Below are 19,453 nucleotides of genomic sequence, written 5' to 3'. Positions count from 1 at the left end.
TGTAGACTTGCCTATCCAAGGTCCTCCCATGTCCTTGTAGAAGACATGTCAATTCCAAGTATAAACTATATGGACAAATCGTATATTTATATTCAGTCACAGAATACAGTTTGTGTGTTCATAAAAAAATATATATAAATATTTACTGAAGCCTTTGCCTAAGAAATGGAACCCTCTTAAAAATATGAATCTGTTTTATAAAACCTGACGTTGTAGCCTGTATGTCTACCATTCCTACACATGTACCTTACCGCACCACATGGTTGGTGCTGGACCCTAGCGGCAAGGGAAGTTTGCCTCACCAGACTTGGTCAAGTTTTGAAATCCGATAGGGGGGAGCAGTATGGCCAGCCGATGCGCTATAAGGCTAAAAATAACCACCTCCAATTTATGCTGTGGGGTTACTGTCTCCAAAAACCAGGCGACCTGAATGAAACCGCGTCAATAAGGACACTTCTCTGAGGTAAGCTACATTGATCTCTATTATTATTCTGTTATGGCCGTATATGCTATGTTGTGCCATGTGTTCAGCTACAGGGTCATATAACTCACAGGAGAGGTCTGAAAACGAATCTTCTTGTGAGTGGCGTTGAGTTCTTAGCAGAATAACATTCGGAAAACGACTTTCCAGCTTCAATTGGACAACTACTTGTATAAAATGCATTTGGTATAAAAGCCCTATATAAATATTAAACCTATGAATGTTAACATCGTTTGGTAACATTTGTTTGTTTAATTATTTCATGTGATTGGCTCCATTATTTTGAGAGCCAACAGGACTTTTATTTAGAAAGGGGAGGAATAAGATGAGCAGTTCTTGGATGTCAGTGATGCTTCTCTAGAATAAACCGCAACCTTCTCTATCATCAGACTAGATCATTCCTTATCAAGGTGTACCATCATTTCATGTCTTGAAACACAGAATAAAGCAGAGGTATATTTGTGTAGTAAGATATTCCAGTTTGACTTGTGGTGCCAGTGTAGTGCCTTGAAGAATTGGTGTAGGCAGGTGAATAACAGTGCACTGCTCTTAGTGTCAGTGTTGTCAACCATGTCAACAGAGGTTAGTGAGGTCTCTGTTGTCAAGGACAGGCATTAACACAAATTGCATTAGAAAAAGTCAAGTCTTGGGAAATAGTATGATGCATTCCTCCCTTTAATGATTATTGATCCATGTAAACTCTCTAAGCATAGTTTATTTTAAATGTTTTACTTAACCTGTATTTAACTAGGCAAGTCAGTTAAGAATACATTATTATTTACAATGAAGGCACACCAAAAGACCTCCTGCGGGGACAATCACCCACAAACCCAACACAAAACAGGGCTGGGATTTAAAAATATATATTTTTAAAAAAAAGGACACTAGGACAAAACACACATCAAGACAAGAGACGCCACAACTGTAACGGTTCTCTAGGTGTGAAGGAGAGTCGGACCAAAATGCGGCGTGTAGATTGCGATCCATGTTTAATGAACAACGTAAAACACGAATCAATATTCAACACTACAAAACAAAGAACGTAACGAAAACCACTAAGAAACAGCCTATACTGGTGTAAACTAACACAGAACCTCTACTGGTGTAAACTAACACAGAGACAGGAACAAGGACACTAAGGACAATCACCCACCACAAACTCAAAGAATATGGCTGCCTAAATATGGTTCCCAATCAGAGACAACGATAAACACCTGTCTCTGATTGAGAACCACTCCAGACAGCCATAGACTTTGCTAGATCACCCCACTAGCTACAATCCCAATATATACACACCACATACAAAACCCCATGCCACACCCTGGCCTGACCCAATACATGAAGATAAACACAAAATATTTCGACCAGGGCGTGACAACAACACTACATAAAGAGTCTCTATCCGTTGGCTAATGTTATTTGAATCATGAAAGCACTTTAGTCTTACTAATGTATCCTGTGTTTTTTAAAAGCTGATTCACCTTTAAAAGAGCATTACGACTAGACCACTTTCATTGTTTATCTCTCCATTGTCCAACCACTAGACTAGCTGGTGCTCTTGCCTTGATTGACAGTTTTGTGGCTTGGGTCCTCCCCCCAGGCTTCTCTGGACCAATAAGGTGGCATGGCTGGCCTGTCGTTCTGTGGCAACAATGTGACCAAGAATGCCTACAGTGTGGATACGGGGATGTTGAACAATGGCTGCTTCGTGGACGCCCTCAACCTGGTCCCTCACGTCTTCCTGCTCTTCATCACCTTCCCTATCCTCTTCATTGGTACGTGGACCATGCATAGTCCTTTACCTTCATGATGTGTGTGTTTGTGTGTGCGTGCACATGTGACAACCTTTAATCCTAGAGATCACACAGAAAAAGGTTTAAAACAAACATGGACAGAATTGGACCAGAGGGGAACAAAACGGGCTCAAAAAGGGACAGAATAGGGTCAGAAGGGGACAGAATAGAATCAGAAGGGGACAGAACAGAATCAGAAGGGGACAGAATAGAATCAAAAGGGGACAGAACAGGCTCAGAAGGGGACAGAATAGAATCAGAAGGGGACAGAATAGAATCAAAAGGGGACAGAACAGGCTCAGAAGGGGACAGAATAGAATCAAAAGGGGACAGAACAGGCTCAGAAGGGGACAGAATAGGCTCAGAAGGGGGCCGAACAGGCTCAGAAGTGGACAGAATAGGCTCAGAAGGGGACCGAATAGGTTCAGAAGGGGACAGAATAGGCTCAGAAGGGGACAGAACAGGCTCAGAAGGGGACAGAATAGGTTCAGAAGGGGACAGAATAGGCTCAGAAGGGGACAGAATAGGCTCAGAAGGGGACAGAATAGGTTCAGAAGGGGACAGAACAGGCTTAGAAGGGGACAGAACAGGCTCAGAAGGGGACACAATGGGATCAGAAGGGGACAGAATTGCTTTAGCTCTGATGGTCTGTGTTTGTGTTTGTGTGGGTGTTAATGTGGGTGTGTTCGTGACAATCCCAAAGCAACATGATTCAAGGATGCCTTTGGTAACAATCCTTTCATCCCCCACACCTGCTTCAACAACAGAAAACACTGTTATGTTGCTGCACTATATTCAAGCTACTGTCATCCCCCACACCTGCTTCAACAACAGAAAACACTATTAAGATGCTTTACTGTATACAAGCTACTGTCATCCCCCACACCTGCTTTATTAAGATGCTGTGTATACAAGCTACTGTCATCCCCCACACCTGCTTCACCAACAGAAATCAGTATTAAGATGCTGCACTGTATACAAGCTACTGTCATCCCCCACACCTGCTTCACCAACAGAAATCAGTATTAAGATGCTGCACTGTATACAAGCTACTGTCATCCCCCACACCTGCTTCAACAACAGAAATCAGTATTAAGATGCTGCACTGTATACAAGCTACTGTCATCCCCCACACCTGCTTCACCAACAGAAAGCAGTATTAAATGCTGCACTGTATACAAGCTATTTTTTATTCTTTCTGAGCTTTCAGTCTCACCGTTCATATAAAGCCTTGAAGCATCATAACGCCTACTGACCACCGACTGGGTTTAATCAATTCCACTGTTACAGACTCACAGTCCTGTGTAGAAGATAGGAAACTCTGTGTAAAGCCCTATGATTGATCTTGTGTCGGACATTCAGCACTGGTCTGTATGTGGGGCAGCAGGTAGCCTGGTGATTAGAGCGTTGGACTAGCAACCGAAAAGTTGCTAGATCGATTCATCGAGCTGACAAGGTAAAAATCTGTCGTTCTGCCGCTGAACAAGGCAGTTAACCCACTGTTTCTAGGCAGTCATTGAAAATAAGAATTTGTTCTGAAACTGACTTCCCTAGTTAAATAAAAAAATGTGTTCTTCATTGATCTGCTGGCTGTCAGTCTCATTTTCCCCAGTCAACATAAAACAGCTCACCCCAGACCACAGAACAGCTGGTTAGACTCCTGGCTCTGGCCCAGACTTTATCTAACTGAGCAGGAGGACTGTGGGACTGTGGGATCGTGGTCTCTGAGTTGTTGTGGGACTGTGAGAAAACATAGAAAAACAAGTTTTCTTGAAGAACAGGTCAGATGCAAAATTTGGTAACAGAATGACGGCACCAACAGCACAAACCATTATTCTGTTAACAAACGTTGCATCTGCACTGGTGTAAATGTGTTCTTGTAAAATGTTCAGTGGAAGTTGTTATAAGTCGTCCTCGTGCATATAAGGGTCTGGTTTGTTCAACTTGGCAATCATTGTTTTTTGTTTGACATACATTTTAGTGAAAAATCTGACTCTCAGCATCACTCTCTTATCATGTAATTTCCCCAATCACATCAATTTGGCTAGCTAACAGCTAACAGCTAACAGCTAACAGCTAACTTTACGTGGATAAATTAGCTAGGTCAGTAGCAAGGAGACAACTTCACCAGGGCGATTTTAGACTCAAAATATAGGCTACTAGCTGATTTCAATCTCTTTCCAAAAGTCTTCTCTGATGAAGCAAGCTAATAAACACACATTGCTTCCTTAGCAAGTTAGCTACATGCCGAATCAATATGCTACCCTCACGTACTGTAGCCTATCTGAAATGACATTAACTATGTTTACTGATGGTGAAAAGCATGCAGTTACTGGCTGTGTAACTATAATATGGAGCTAAATGTGCACATTTTCTTTGCATGGAATAATCATAAATTAATAGGTGATCCTATTACAACCAGATTTAGTTGGTAACATTTAGTTGGCAACTCCTTGAAAATGGCACGCAGTTGTCAATGGTTTTAGCGGAGTGGGGGCCTCTCTGCCCCCCAGCAGACAAATCCAACATTCTGCACTTTAACCCAACGTTTACTGATAACAATCTATTGTTGTGTTGTTCTAGAAGGCCTACTCTGGGGAAACTGACTGGGTGTGTCTGTTGCTCATCTGCTTAATGGGAATGGCTCTGACTAGCAGCCCAGTCCCTGAGGAAAACATTAAATGATGCTTCCTGGTCAAATCTTTGTGTGTGTGTTTTCATTTCAAATCAAATCAAATCAAATTGTATTGGTCACATACACATGGTGAGCAGATGTTAATGTTCGTGTAGAGAAATGCTTGTGCTTCTAGTTCCCACCATGCAGTAATATCTAACAAGTAATATAACCTAATAACTACTTTATACACACAAGTGTAAAGGAATGAATAAGAATATGTACATATAAATATATGGATGAGCGATGGCCGAACGACAGGCAAGATGCAGTAGATGGTATAGAGTACAGTATATACATATGAGATGAGTAATGTAGGGTATGTAAACATTATAGAAAGTGGTATTGTTTAAAGTGACTAGTGATACATTTATTACATCCAATTTTTTATTATTAGAGTGGCTAGAGATTTGAGTCAGTATGTTGGCAGCAGCCACTCAATGTTAGTGATGGCTGTTTAACAATCTGATGGCCTTGAGATAGCTGTTTTTCAGTCTCTCGGTCCCTGCTTTGATGCACCTGTACAGTTGAAGTTCACCATTGGTCTTATAGGTTTACAAACAGTAAAGTTTACAAACAGTTGAAGTTCACCATTGGTCTTAGATGTTTACAAAAATAACACTGTTCTGACTGTTTATGGAGACACTGTTTCTGTGTTACTGTATGTTCTGACGTTTACAAACAGTTAAAGTTGACGATTAGACTTATAGGTTTACAAACAGTTGACCATTAAAGTTAAAGGTTTACAAACAGTTAACCATTGAGGGCACTTGCCAAAGTTGCCTGCATTATCCAAGAGTCACCCAGAATATCCATGACTTTCATTGTTTGGCAGGAAAACCTTGATAATGCAGTTTGCTTTAAAATGAACTGCTGTGTTTATCTGTGTACTTCGTCTGTTACTGATTACAGATTACATGACAAATAAAGTTATCAGTAATGTAATCCTTTGGATTACTCTGAATGAGTAACGTCATTACTTGGATTACTTGTGGATTACGTTACTGCCCAACCCTGTGTGTTTGCATGTTTGTGCATGTGTTCTTAGGCGTGTGTGCTTATGTTCCTGTTTATCTGAGTGTGTGTGTTCTCCTAGGCTGGGGCAGTCAGAGCTCTAAGGTTCAGATCCACCATAACACCTGGCTCCACTTCCCTCCCCCTAGGCTGGGGCAGTCAGAGCTCTAAGGTTCAGATCCACCATAACACCTGGCTCCACTTCCCTCCCCCTAGGCTGGGGCAGTCAGAGCTCTAAGGTTCAGATCCACCATAACACCTGGCTCCACTTCCCTCCCCTAGGCTGGGGCAGTCAGAGCTCTAAGGTTCAGATCCACCATAACACCTGGCTCCACTTCCCTCCCCCTAGGCTGGGGCAGTCAGAGCTCTAAGGTTCAGATCCACCATAACACCTGGCTCCACTTCCCTGGACACAACCTGCGCTGGATCCTCACATTCACTCTGCTGTTTGTCCACGTCTGTGAGATCGCTGAGGGAATCGTCTCCAACAAGTAAGAAACCCCCTAAAACGACTTCCTGTTACCAAAGAGGTAGTGTACTGTGGAAAAGGAAACGTTAGTAGCTGGTCAGAAGCCAGTGTTCACATGAGATTTTGTTCTGCGTTGCTGAGATTACAGAAGAAGTGCTATTCCTCTCTGTCATTGTTGTGTCCTAAAACAAATGACTCCCAAGTTTCAGGTGCAGTGAACTATTGAATTTCCTTGCTTCCCTCCAGACCAATGTTTATAGAAAAATGAAACCACTGTCCCTCAAAATAACCCCACTCTCCAGTTCACCCAGACTGTAACCAATAAGATCCTCCACAATGCTGCAGTAACACAAAGCTATGATCGGAGCCATCGTCTGATGCATCACAAACCCTGCATCAAAACCTGTTGATTGCACCACCTGCTTATTTAGTGGCTGAAGCTAGCAGCTTCCTTCCATGAACAGTTTCAGTGTCGCACAACATTTGATAAAAATATATTTCAATTTTGGGAGGGGTGGGGGGACAAAAAATTAAGAGTACAGATTATTGTATGGTACAATATACAAGCGTTTTTGAGAAGGATCATTTGAAAAATAAAATTGTATTGAGTAAATTTATTTATTGTTTTTTTTTCATTTGAAAAAAAAGGTTATTTGTTGATGTAAAAAATCGAAATGTACTGATTTTAAGCTTGTGTCATTAGATTTGTTGGTGGGGTTGTGATAAATTATTGCGAAAAATGGGGTCCCCAGCAATCCTGGCGAAAAAGTTTGAATGCCACTGGGTTAACTGTATGTTAACTGTATGAGACTGAATACAACGTCAACCTATAAAGCAGAGATACATGGCATAACAAAGTGACTTTGTTTCTTTGAGTATTGATGCAACCTCCTGTCTCTCCATCCTTTCAGACAGATGGACACCAATCACCTCCACCTCTTTATGCCAGCGTTTATGGGTTTCATAGCAGCCACTACATCTGTGGTGTACTACCACAACATAGAAACCTCCAACTTCCCCAAACTACTGCTGGGTGAGTCGAAATGATACCATCAGTGCATTCATTACTCCAAATGAACAGTTAGTGTTTGAGCAGCGCTGAATCAGCCTCCCTTTGGTGCAGTAGTTTAGAGGCTATGGCAGATGGCCCAAACACAGTTAGCTACACATCTACCATTCTGCTGTACATCATAAAGTATACTTGTAATACATCTCTGGGGAAAGTAGTGCACGAAGTGACCAACCTCCTCCTTCCTCAGCTCTGTTTATCTACTGGGTTCTGGCGTTCATCACCAAGTCCATCAAGCTGTGGAAGTTTGCAGAGTACGGCGTTGGAGTGCTGCACCTGAGGTTCTGTATCACAGCCCTGCTGGTCGTTCTGTACGGACTCCTCATGGCTGTAGAGATCAACGTCATCAGGGTCAGGGTGAGTTAGAACACTGGTGGACTGACTGCTTCCTGGGTCAGGGGTCATAGAGGTTCTATATAAAGACAAGAAGGAAGAGGAGGATGTGATGTGGTGTACTGATGTGATCTGATAGCAGATGCATGGTCTTTATTTCAGCTCCTGTTGGCTTTTTACTTTTTTACCTGGTGTGTGTGTGTCTGTCTCTGTCTTTGTGTCCTGGTGTCCGTGAAGAGGTACGTGTTCTTCGCCAACCCCCAGAAGGTAAAGCCTCCAGAGGACCTTCAGGACCTGGGAGTGAGGTTCCTCCAGCCCTTCGTCAACCTCCTCTCCAAGGCCACATACTGGTGGATGAACCCCCTGATTATAGGTTCGTTTCCTAGGTTCCTTCCTTCCAGGTGTTTTTCCTGGCCACTGTTCTTCCACTTCTGCATTGATTGCTCTTGGGGTTTAGGCTGGGTGTCTGTAAAGTACTTTGTGACAGCTGCTGATGTTAAAAGCACAATGATTGCTCTTGGGGTTTAGGCTGGGTGTCTGTAAAGTACTTTGTGACAGCTGCTGATGTTAAAAGCACAATGATTGCTCTTGGGGTTTAGGCTGGGTGTCTGTAAAGTACTTTGTGACAGCTGCTGATGTTAAAAGCACAATGATTGCTCTTGGGGTTTAGGCTGGGTGTCTGTAAAGTACTTTGTGACAGCTGCTGATGTTAAAAGCACATGGATTGCTCTTGGGGTTTAGGCTGGGTGTCTGTAAAGTACTTTGTGACAGCTGCTGATGTTAAAAGCACAATGATTGCTCTTGGGGTTTAGGCTGGGTGTCTGTAAAGTACTTTGTGACAGCTGCTGATGTTAAAAGCACATTGATTGCTCTTGGGGTTTAGGCTGGGTGTCTGTAAAGTACTTTGTGACAGCTGCTGATGTTAAAAGCACAATGATTGCTCTTGGGGTTTAGGCTGGGTGTCTGTAAAGTACTTTGTGACAGCTGCTGATGTTAAAAGCACAATGATTGCTCTTGGGGTTTAGGCTGGGTGTCTGTAAAGTACTTTGTGACAGCTACTGATGTTAAAAGCACAATGATTGCTCTTGGGGTTTAGGCTGGGTGTCTGTAAAGTACTTTGTGACAGCTACTGATGTTAAAAGCACATGGATTGCTCTTGGGGTTTAGGCTGGGTGTCTGTAAAGTACTTTGTGACAGCTGCTGATGTTAAAAGCACAATGATTGCTCTTGGGGTTTAGGCTGGGTGTCTGTAAAGTACTTTGTGACAGCTACTGATGTTAAAAGCACAATGATTGCTCTTGGGGTTTAGGCTGGGTGTCTGTAAAGTACTTTGTGACAGCTGCTGATGTTAAAAGCACAATGATTGCTCTTTGGGGTTTAGGCTGGGTGTCTGTAAAGTACTTTGTGACAGCTGCTGATGTTAAAAGCACAATGATTGCTCTTGGGGTTTAGGCTGGGTGTCTGTAAAGTACTTTGTGACAGCTGCTGATGTTAAAAGGACTTTGATTGATGTACAATTATTTGGATGGATTGATGGCTTGATCACAGGAGCCCATAAAAGACCCATTGAACTGAAGAAGATTGGCAAACTCCCCATCGCCATGAGAGCCCTCACCAACTACCTGAAGCTCAAAGACGCCTACGAGGATCAGAGGGTGAGTGGAGGAGGGAGTGACAGAGTTTCATATTCTGCTTCTGACAGTGACATACCATTCAATGGATCCTGGAATTCATTGTAGTGGAACTCTCCTGTGTAGTTGTAACCCTTCCATCCCTGTCTCCTCCCCCTCCTAGCAGAATGCCGAGGACCCAGAGAAGGCTCCATCCATCTGGCGTTCTATGTACCGGGCGTTTGGCCGACCCATCCTCCTCAGCAGTACCTTCCGTTACCTGGCGGATCTGCTGGGCTTCGCAGGGCCGCTCTGCATCTATGGCATCGTCGAACATCTCAACAAAAAGCCCGTCAAGGAAGGGAGTGTGGTGTGTAATTACTGTTCCCATCAGCCCATAACTCTGTTCCTGGTCCCATAATTACTGTTCCCATCAGCCCATAACTCTGTTCCTGGTCCCATAATTACTGTTCCCATCAGCCCATAACTCTCCTGTTCCTGGCCCATAACTCTGTTCCTGGTCCCATAATTACCTGTTCCCATCGGCCCATAACTCTGCTCCTGGTCCCATAATTACTGTTCCCATCGCCCATAACTCTGCTCCTGGTCCCATAATTACTGTTCCCATCGGCCCATAACTCTGCTCCTGTTCCCATCGGCCCATAACTCTGCTCCTGGTCCCATAATTACTGTTCCCATCGGCCCATAACTCTGTTCCTGGTCCCATAATTACTGTTCCCATCGGCCCATAACTCTGCTCCTGGTACCATAATTACTGTTCCCATCGGCCCATAACTCTGCTCCTGTTCCCATCGGCCCATAACTCTGTTCCTGGTCCCATAATTACTGTTCCCATCGGCCCATAACTCTGTTCCTGGTCCCATAATTACTGTTCCCATCGGCCCATAACTCTGCTGGTCCCATGTTCCCCATCAGCCTATAACTCTGTTCCTGGTCCCATAATTACTGTTCCCATCGGCCCATAACTCTGTTCCTGGTCCCATAATTACTGTTCCCATCAGCCCATAACTCTGTTCCTGGTCCATAATTACTGTTCCCATCGGCCCATAACTCTGTTCCTGGTCCCATAATTACTGTTCCCATCAGCCCATAACTCTGCTCCTGGTACCATAATTACTGTTCCCATCGGCCCATAACTCTGCTCCTGGTACCATAATTACTGTTCCCATCGGCCCATAACTCTGTTCCTGGTCCCATAATTACTGTTCCCATCGCCCATAACTCTGCTCCTGTTCCCATCGTTCTCTGTTCCTGGTCCCATAATTACTGTTCCCATTGGCCCATAACTCTGTTCCTTGTCCCATAATTACTGTTCCCATCAGCCTATAACTCTGTTCCTGGTCCCATAATTACTGTTCCCATCGGCCCATAACTCTGTTCCTGGTCCCATAATTACTGTTCCCATCAGCCTATAACTCTGCTCCTGGTACCATAATTACTGTTCCCATCAGCCCATAACTCTGTTCCTGGTCCCATAATTTCTGTTCCCATCGGCCCATAACTCTGTTCCTGGTCCCATAATTACTGTTCCCATCGGCCCATAACTCTGTTCCTGGTCCCATAATTACTGTTCCCATCGGCCCATAACTCTGCTCCTGGTAACATAATTACTGTTCCCATCGGCCCATAACTCTGTTCCTGGTCCCATAATTACTGTTCCCATCGGCCCATAACTCTGTTCCTGGTCCCATAATTACCCCATCGGCCCATAACTCTGTTCCTGGTCCCATAATTACTGTTCCCATCGCCCATAACTCTGTTCCTGGTCCCATAATTACTGTTCCCATCGCCCATAACTCTGTTCCTGGTCCCATAATTACTGTTCCCATCAGCCTATAACTCTGCTCCTGGTACCATAATTACTGTTCCCATCAGCCCATAACTCTGTTCCTGGTACCATAATTACTGTTCCCATCGGCCCATAACTCTGTTCCTGGTACCATAATTACTGTTCCCATCGGCCCATAACTCTGCTCCTGTTCCCATAATTACTGTTCCCATCGGCCCATAACTCTGCTCCTGTTCCCATCGGCCCATAACTCTGTTCCTGGTACCATAATTACTGTTCCCATCGGCCCATAACTCTGTTCCTGGTCCCATAATTACTGTTCCCATCCCTATAACTCTGCTCCTGGTACCATAATTACTGTTCCCATCGGCCCATAACTCTGCTCCTGGTAACATAATTACTGTTCCCATCGGCCCATAACTCTGTTCCTGGTACCATAATTACTGTTCCCATCGGCCCATAACTCTGCTCCTGTTACCATCGGCCCATAACTCTGTTCCTGGTCTCGTAATTACTGTTCCCATCGGCCCATAACTCTGTTCCTGGTACCATAATTACTGTTCCCATCGGCCCATAACTCTGTTCCTGGTCTCGTAATTTCTGTTCCCATCGGCCCATAACTCTGTTCCTGGTCCCATAATTACTGTTCCCATCGGCCTATAACTCTGCTCCTGGTACCATAATTCCTGTTCCCATCGGCCCATAACTCTGCTCCTGGTACCATAATTACTGTTCCCATCGGCCCATAACTCTGCTCCTGGTACCATAATTACTGTTCCCATCGGCCCATAACTCTGTTCCTGGTACCATAATTACTGTTCCCATTGGCCCATAACTCTGCTCCTGGTACCATAATTACTGTTCCCATTGGCCTATAACTCTGCTTCTGGTACCATAATTACTGTTCCCATTGGGCCTATAACTCTGCTCCTGGTACCATAATTACTGTTCCCATCGGCCCATAACTCTGTTCCTGGTCCCATAATTACTGATCCCATCGGCCCATAACTCTGCTCCTGGTCCCATAATTACTGTTCCCATCGGCCCATAACTCTGCTCCTGTTCCCATCGGCCCATAACTCTGTTCCTGGTCCATAATTACTGTTCCCATCGTCTCTGTTCCTGGTCCCATAATTACTGTTCCCATCGGCCCATAACTCTGTTCCTGGTCCCATAATTACTGTTCCCATCATAATTACTGTTCCCATCGCCTGTTCCTGGTACCATAATTCTGTTCCCATCGCCCATAACTCTGCTCCTGGTACCATAATTACTGTTCCCATCGGCCCATAACTCTGTTCCTGGTACCATAATTACTGTTCCCATCGGCCCATAACTCTGTTCCTGGTAACCATAATTACTGTTCCCATCGGCCCATAACTCTGTTCCAGGTACCATAATTACTGTTCCCATCAGCCCATAACTCTGTTCCTGGTACCATAATTACTGTTCCCATCGGCCCATAACTCTGGTCCTGGTAACATAATTACTGTTCCCATCGGCCCATAACTCTGTTCCTGGTACCATAATTACTGTTCCCATTGGGCCTTAAGTCTGCTCCTGGTTCCATAATTACTGTTCCCATTGGCCTATAACTCTGCTTCTGGTACCATAATTACTGTTCCCATCGGCCCATAACTCTGCTCCTGGTACCATAATTACTGTTCCCATCGGCCCATAACTCTGTTCCTGGTACCATAATTACTGTTCCCATCGGCCCATAACTCTGTTCCTGGTACCATAATTACTGTTCCCATCGGCCCATAACTCTGCTCCTGGTACCATAATTACTGTTCCCATCGGCCCATAACTCTGTTCCTGGTACCATAATTACTGTTCCCATCGGCCTATAACTCTGCTCCTGGTACCATAATTACTGTTCCCATCGGCCCATAACTCTGCTCCTGGTCCCATAATTACTGTTCCCATCGGCCCATAACTCTGTTCCTGGTCCCATAATTACTGTTCCCATCGGCCCATAACTCTGTTCCTGGTCCCATAATTACTGTTCCCATCGGCCCATAACTCTGCTCCTGGTACCATAATTACTGTTCCCATCGGCCCATAACTCTGTTCCTGGTACCATAATTACTGTTCCCATCGGCCCATAACTCTGTTCCTGGTACCATAATTACTGTTCCCATCGGCCCATAACTCTGTTCCTGGTACCATAATTACTGTTCCCATCGCCCATAACTCTGCTCCTGGTACCATAATTACTGTTCCCATCAGCCCATAACTCTGTTCCTGGTACCATAATTACTGTTCCCATTGGCCCATAACTCTGTTCCTGGTACCATAATTACTGTTCCCATCCCCATAACTCTGCTCCTGTTCCCATAATTACTGTTCCCATTGGCCCCATATAACTCTGTTCCTGGTACCATAATTACTGTTCCCATTGGGCCCATAACTCTGCTCCTGGTACCATAATTACTGTTCCCATCGGCCCATAACTCTGCTCCTGGTACCATAATTACTGTTCCCATCAGCCCATAACTCTGTTCCTGGTACCATAATTACTGTTCCCATCGGCCCATAACTCTGTTCCTGGTACCATAATTACTGTTCCCATCGGCCCATAACTCTGCTCCTGGTCCATCGGCCCATAATTTCCTGGTCTCGTACTGTTCCCATCGGCCCATAACTCTGTTCCTGGTCCCATAAATACTGTTCCCATCGGCCCATAACTCTGTTCCTGGTCTCGTAATTTCTGTTCCCATCGGCCCATAACTCTGTTCCTGGTCCCATAATTACTGTTCCCATCGGCCCATAACTCTGTTCCTGGTACCATAATTCCTGTTCCCATCGGCCCATAACTCTGTTCCTGGTACCATAATTACTGTTCCCATCGGCCCATAACTCTGCTCCTGGTACCATAATTACTGTTCCCATCGCCCATAACTCTGTTCCTGGTACCATAATTACTGTTCCCATTGGGCCTTAACTCTGCTCCTGGTTCCATAATTACTGTTCCCATTGGCCTATAACTCTGCTTCTGGTACCATAATTACTGTTCCCATTGGCCTATAACTCTGCTCCTGGTACCATAATTACTGTTCCCATCGGCCCATAACTCTGTTCCTGGTACCATAATTACTGTTCCCATCGGCCCATAACTCTGCTCCTGGTCCCATAATTACTGTTCCCATCGGCCCATAACTCTGCTCCTGTTCCCATCGGCCCATAACTCTGTTCCTGGTCTCGTAATTACTGTTCCCATCGGCCCATAACTCTGTTCCTGGTCCCATAAATACTGTTCCCATCGGCCCATAACTCTGTTCCTGGTCTCGTAATTTCTGTTCCCATCGGCCCATAACTCTGTTCCTGGTCCCATAATTACTGTTCCCATCGGCCCATAACTCTGTTCCTGGTACCATAATTCCTGTTCCCATCGGCCCATAACTCTGCTCCTGGTACCATAATTTCTGTTCCCATCGGCCCATAACTCTGTTCCTGGTACCATAATTACTGTTCCCATCGGCCCATAACTCTGGTCCTGGTAATAATTACTGTTCCATCGCCCATAACTCTGTTCCTGGTACCATAATTACTGTTCCCATCAGCCCATAACTCTGCTCCTGGTACCATAATTACTGTTCCCATCGGCCCATAACTCTGGTCCTGGTAACATAATTACTGTTCCCATCGGCCCATAACTCTGTTCCTGGTTAATTACCCCATTGGTTAAGTCTGCCCTGGTTCCATAATTACTGTTCCCATTGGCCTATAACTCTGCTCCTGGTACCATAATTACTGTTCCCATTGGCCCATAACTCTGCTCCTGGTACCATAATTACTGTTCCCATCGGCCCATAACTCTGTTCCTGGTACCATAATTACTGTTCCCATCGGCCCATAACTCTGTTCCTGGTCCCATAATTACTGTTCCCATCGGCCCATAACTCTGCTCCTGGTACCATAATTACTGTTCCCATCGGCCCATAACTCTGTTCCTGGTACCATAATTACTGTTCCCATTGGGCCATAACTCTGCTCCTGGTACCATAATTACTGTTCCCATCGGCCCATAACTCTGTTCCTGGTCCCATAATTACTGTTCCCATTGGGCCATAACTCTGCTCCTGGTACCATAATTACTGTTCCCATTGGCCCATAACTCTGTTCCTGGTCCCATAATTACTGTTCCCATTGGGCCATAACTCTGCTCCTGGTCCCATAATTACTGTTCCCATTGGCCCATAACTCTGTTCCTGGTACCATAATTACTGTTCCCATTCCATAACTCTGCTCCTGGTACCATAATTACTGTTCCCATTGGCCCATAACTCTGTTCCTGGTACCATAGTTCCATAATTATTCCCATTGGCCCATAACTCTGTTCCTGGTACCATAATTACTGTTCCCATCAGTCCATAACTCTGCTCCTGGTACCATAGTTCCTGTTCCCATCGGCCCATAACTCTGCTCCTGGTACCATAGTTCCTGTTCCCATCAGTCCATAACTCTGCTCCTGGTACCATAGTTCCTGTTCGTTCCTCCTATGTTATGCCCGTTACGGCTAATTCAAGTGATTCAATTTGATACAGCAGACGTCTTGTTTGTGTGACACATTCCTCCATGTTGTTGTGACTGTTGGCTAGTTAGCTCCATAGAGATAAATAGTTTATTATATAGTTAGCTCACTGTCTGACGCTGTGGGTTGTGTCATCGACATCGTACCGCCATGAGGGCGCAGCAGGGTGGTCTGCTCGTCTTCTCATGATGACTCACTTCCTCTGTGATGTCATGAGGCGTGGACAGCGCCATTGTTCCCAACCCTGTCCCTGTCCCAGCCACCACGTCACCCCCATTAGACCAATTATATTATAGACACAAATGATCCCACAGCATATTTCACACCCTCACACACACACAGATACAGAAACACACACACACTTTCCTCAACTAACTTTTAAAGGTACACCAGAAATCCATTTAGGACACAGAAATAAACTATCCTGGGACCTGTGGGGAGTCAGCAGCACTGAACTGATGAACTAAGGTAGAGCATCATGTCAGAGGGCTGAACAGAGGAACGTCTCTCTCAAGTAGAGCATCATGTCAGAGGGCTGAACAGAGGAACGTCTCTCTCTGAAGTAGAGCATCATGTCAGAGGGCTGAACAGAGGAACGTCTCTCTAAAGTAGAGCATCATGTCAGAGGGCTGAACAGAGGAACGTCTCTCTCTGAAGTAGAGCATCATGTCAGAGGGCTGAACAGAGGAACGTCTCTCTAAAGTAGAGCATCATGTTAGAGGCTGAACAGAGGAACTTCTCTCTAAAGTAGAGCATCGTGCACAGTGCCGGTGTCAGAGGGCTGAACAGAGGAACAGAGAGTTTAGGCTGAAGTACTGCAGGCGTGCATTTCTAAGTGACATGGAAAATTCCTCACTCATCTCACACTCTCACTCTCTGTCCTTCTCTGTGTGTGACAGGGTCTGGGTAGTGACGGGGTCTGGGTATTGTCAGGTCTTGCTTTTTACAGTCCCCTACATCTGCTCTAACCTACTATCTGTGTGTGTGTGTGTGTGTGTGTGTGTGTGTGTGTGTGTGTGTGTGTGTGTGTGACTGTCTATCAGGTCCCCTATTTCGAGGTCTACTTCATGTCATCCAACGAGCTGCTCCAGAATACGTCAGTGCTGGCTGTTCTGCTGTTCCTGGCCCTGGTGCTACAGCGGACCTTCCTACAGGCCTCCTACTATGTCACCATAGAGACCGGCATCAACCTCCGTGGAGCCCTGCTGGTGACTGACTGGAGGATTCTGGGATTTGTAGGATACTGCGTCACCGATTCTCCATCCTTTACCCAAAGTGTTCACTTGTTCAGTCTCTGTCATAGATTTAAAAACATTAGATGTGTAGTCATTGGCTGACGGGAGTTTCTGCCGTTGTTCAATTCATGACGGGGAGGTGCAAAAATAAAGTGGGGAATCGGGACAGCCGTAGACAGTCACAGAGGTGGAGAATCTGGACAGTCGTAGACAGTCACAGAGGTGTAGAATCTGGACAGTCGTAGACAGTCACAGAGGTGGAGAATCTGGACAGTCGTAGACAGTCACAGAGGTGGAGAATCTGGACAGTCGTAGACAGTCACAGAGGTGGAGAATCTGGACAGTCACAGAGGTGGAGAATCGGGACAGCCGTAGGCAGTCACAGAGGTGGAGAATCGGGACAGCCGTAGGCAGTCACAGAGGTGGAGAATCGGGACTGCCGTAGACAATCACAGAGGTGGAGAATCGGGACAGCCGTAGGCAGTCACAGAGGTGGAGAATCGGGACAGCCGTAGGCAGTCACAGAGGTGGAGAATCGGGACAGCCGTAGGCAGTCACAGAGGTGGAGAATCGGGACAGCCGTAGACAGTCACAGAGGTGGAGAATCGGGACAGCCGTAGACAGTCACAGAGGTGGAGAATCGGGACAGCCGTAGACAGTCACAGAGGTGGAGAATCGGGACAGCCGTAGACAGTCACAGAGGTGGAGAATCAGGACAGCCGTAGGCAGTCACAGAAGTGAATGTACTGTATCTAGTAGGTTGTTAATGTCCTCTGTCCTGTCCGTTTCCTAGGCGATGATCTACAACAAGATCCTGCGTCTGTCCACCTCTAACATGTCCATGGGAGAGATGACCCTGGGCCAGATCAACAACCTGGTTGCCATAGAAACCAACCAGCTCATGTGGTTCCTCTTCTTGTGTCCCAACCTCTGGGCCATGCCAGTGCAGGTGGGTTTTGACTAGATAGAATTCAGCTTATGTCAAAATCTACTTTTCGTAGCAGGTTAGGAGAATTTACGCAGTAGGTTAGGATAATGAACGTAGCAGGTTAGGAGAATTAGGTTAAGGTTAGGAAAAGGGTTATTGTTCATTTAAAATGCAACAACAACAAAAAACGTTTGAGGTCAATTTGACGTAAGTGCAGGTGGGGCCATGCTGGTAAGATACAATCTACCTGGACATAGTCTCTAGGTATGATCCGGCCAACAAATTGGACGCCAAAGCATGATTTTGTCCCAGAATATGGGTTAACAGGTATGTATTTTTTAAGCCATTATCTGCCAGTACCAATATGACCGTAATATTATGCATCAATAATATATCACTAATACATCCCTAATAACTCCATAATATATCCCTAATAACTCCCTAATATATCACAACTATATCCCTAATAACTCCCTAATATATCCCTAATAACTCCATAATATATCCCTAATAGCTCCCTAATATATCTCAACTATATCCCTAATAACTCCCTAATATATCACAACTATATCCCTAATAACTTCCTAATATATCCCTAATAACTCCAATATATCACACTCCCTAATAACTAATATATCCCTCCCCAATTTATTCCTAATAACTCCATAATAACTCCTAATATATCCCTAATAACTCCATAAGAACTCCCTAATATATCCCTAATAACTCCCTAATATATCCATAATAACTCCATAATATATACCTAATAACTCAAATCAAATCAAATCAAATTTTATTTGTCACATACACATGGTTAGCAGATGTTAATGCGAGTGTAGCGAAATGCTTGTGCTTCTAGTTCCGACAATGCAGTAATAACGAACAAGTAATCTAACTAACAATTCCAAAAAACTACTGTCTTATACACAGTGTAAGGGGATAAAGAATATGTACATAAGGATATATGAATGAGTGATGGTACAGAGCAGCATAGGCAAGATACAGTAGATGATATCGAGTACAGTATATACATATGAGATGAGTATGTAAACCAAGTGGCATAGTTAAAGTGGCTAGTGATACATGTATTACATAAGGATGCAGTCGATGATATAGAGTACAGTATATACGTATGCATATGAGATGAATAATGTAGGGTAAGTAACATTATATAAGGTAGCATTGTTTAAAGTGGCTAGTGATATATTTACATCATTTCCCATCAATTCCCATTATTAAAGTGGCTGGAATTGAGTCAGTGTCATTGACAGTGTGTTGGCAGCAGCCACTCAATGTTAGTGGTGGCTGTTTAACAGTCTGATGGCCTTGAGATAGAAGCTGTTTTTCAGTCTCTCGGTCCCAGCTTTGATGCACCTGTACTGACCTCGCCTTCTGGATGACAGCGGGGTGAACAGGCAGTGGCTCGGGTGGTTGATGTCCTTGATGATCTTTATGGCCTTCCTGTAGCATCGGGTGGTGTAGGTGTCCTGGAGGGCAGGT

General features: G+C 44.8%; 1 protein-coding gene across 1 annotated transcript in view; it reads left to right on the top strand.

The window, feature by feature from the left end:
• Positions 1-19,453, top strand: part of LOC112241006 (ATP-binding cassette sub-family C member 9) — a 68,880-nt gene that overhangs the window by 596 nt on the left and 48,831 nt on the right. The window contains 10 exon segments of the mRNA XM_042317556.1: positions 422-463; positions 2,082-2,256; positions 6,312-6,453; positions 7,343-7,464; positions 7,691-7,857; positions 8,071-8,206; positions 9,382-9,488; positions 9,628-9,813; positions 16,834-16,998; positions 17,819-17,974. Of these exon segments, the coding sequence (XP_042173490.1) occupies positions 2,106-2,256; positions 6,312-6,453; positions 7,343-7,464; positions 7,691-7,857; positions 8,071-8,206; positions 9,382-9,488; positions 9,628-9,813; positions 16,834-16,998; positions 17,819-17,974 (1,332 nt within the window). The 5' untranslated portion in view covers positions 422-463; positions 2,082-2,105.

The sequence above is a fragment of the Oncorhynchus tshawytscha genome, unplaced genomic scaffold, assembly GCF_018296145.1.
Source record: "Oncorhynchus tshawytscha isolate Ot180627B unplaced genomic scaffold, Otsh_v2.0 Un_contig_2591_pilon_pilon, whole genome shotgun sequence".
NCBI lineage: Eukaryota > Metazoa > Chordata > Actinopteri > Salmoniformes > Salmonidae > Oncorhynchus > Oncorhynchus tshawytscha.
Note: the sequence above shows the minus strand (reverse complement) of the source record. Positions and strands in the feature narration are given on the sequence as shown.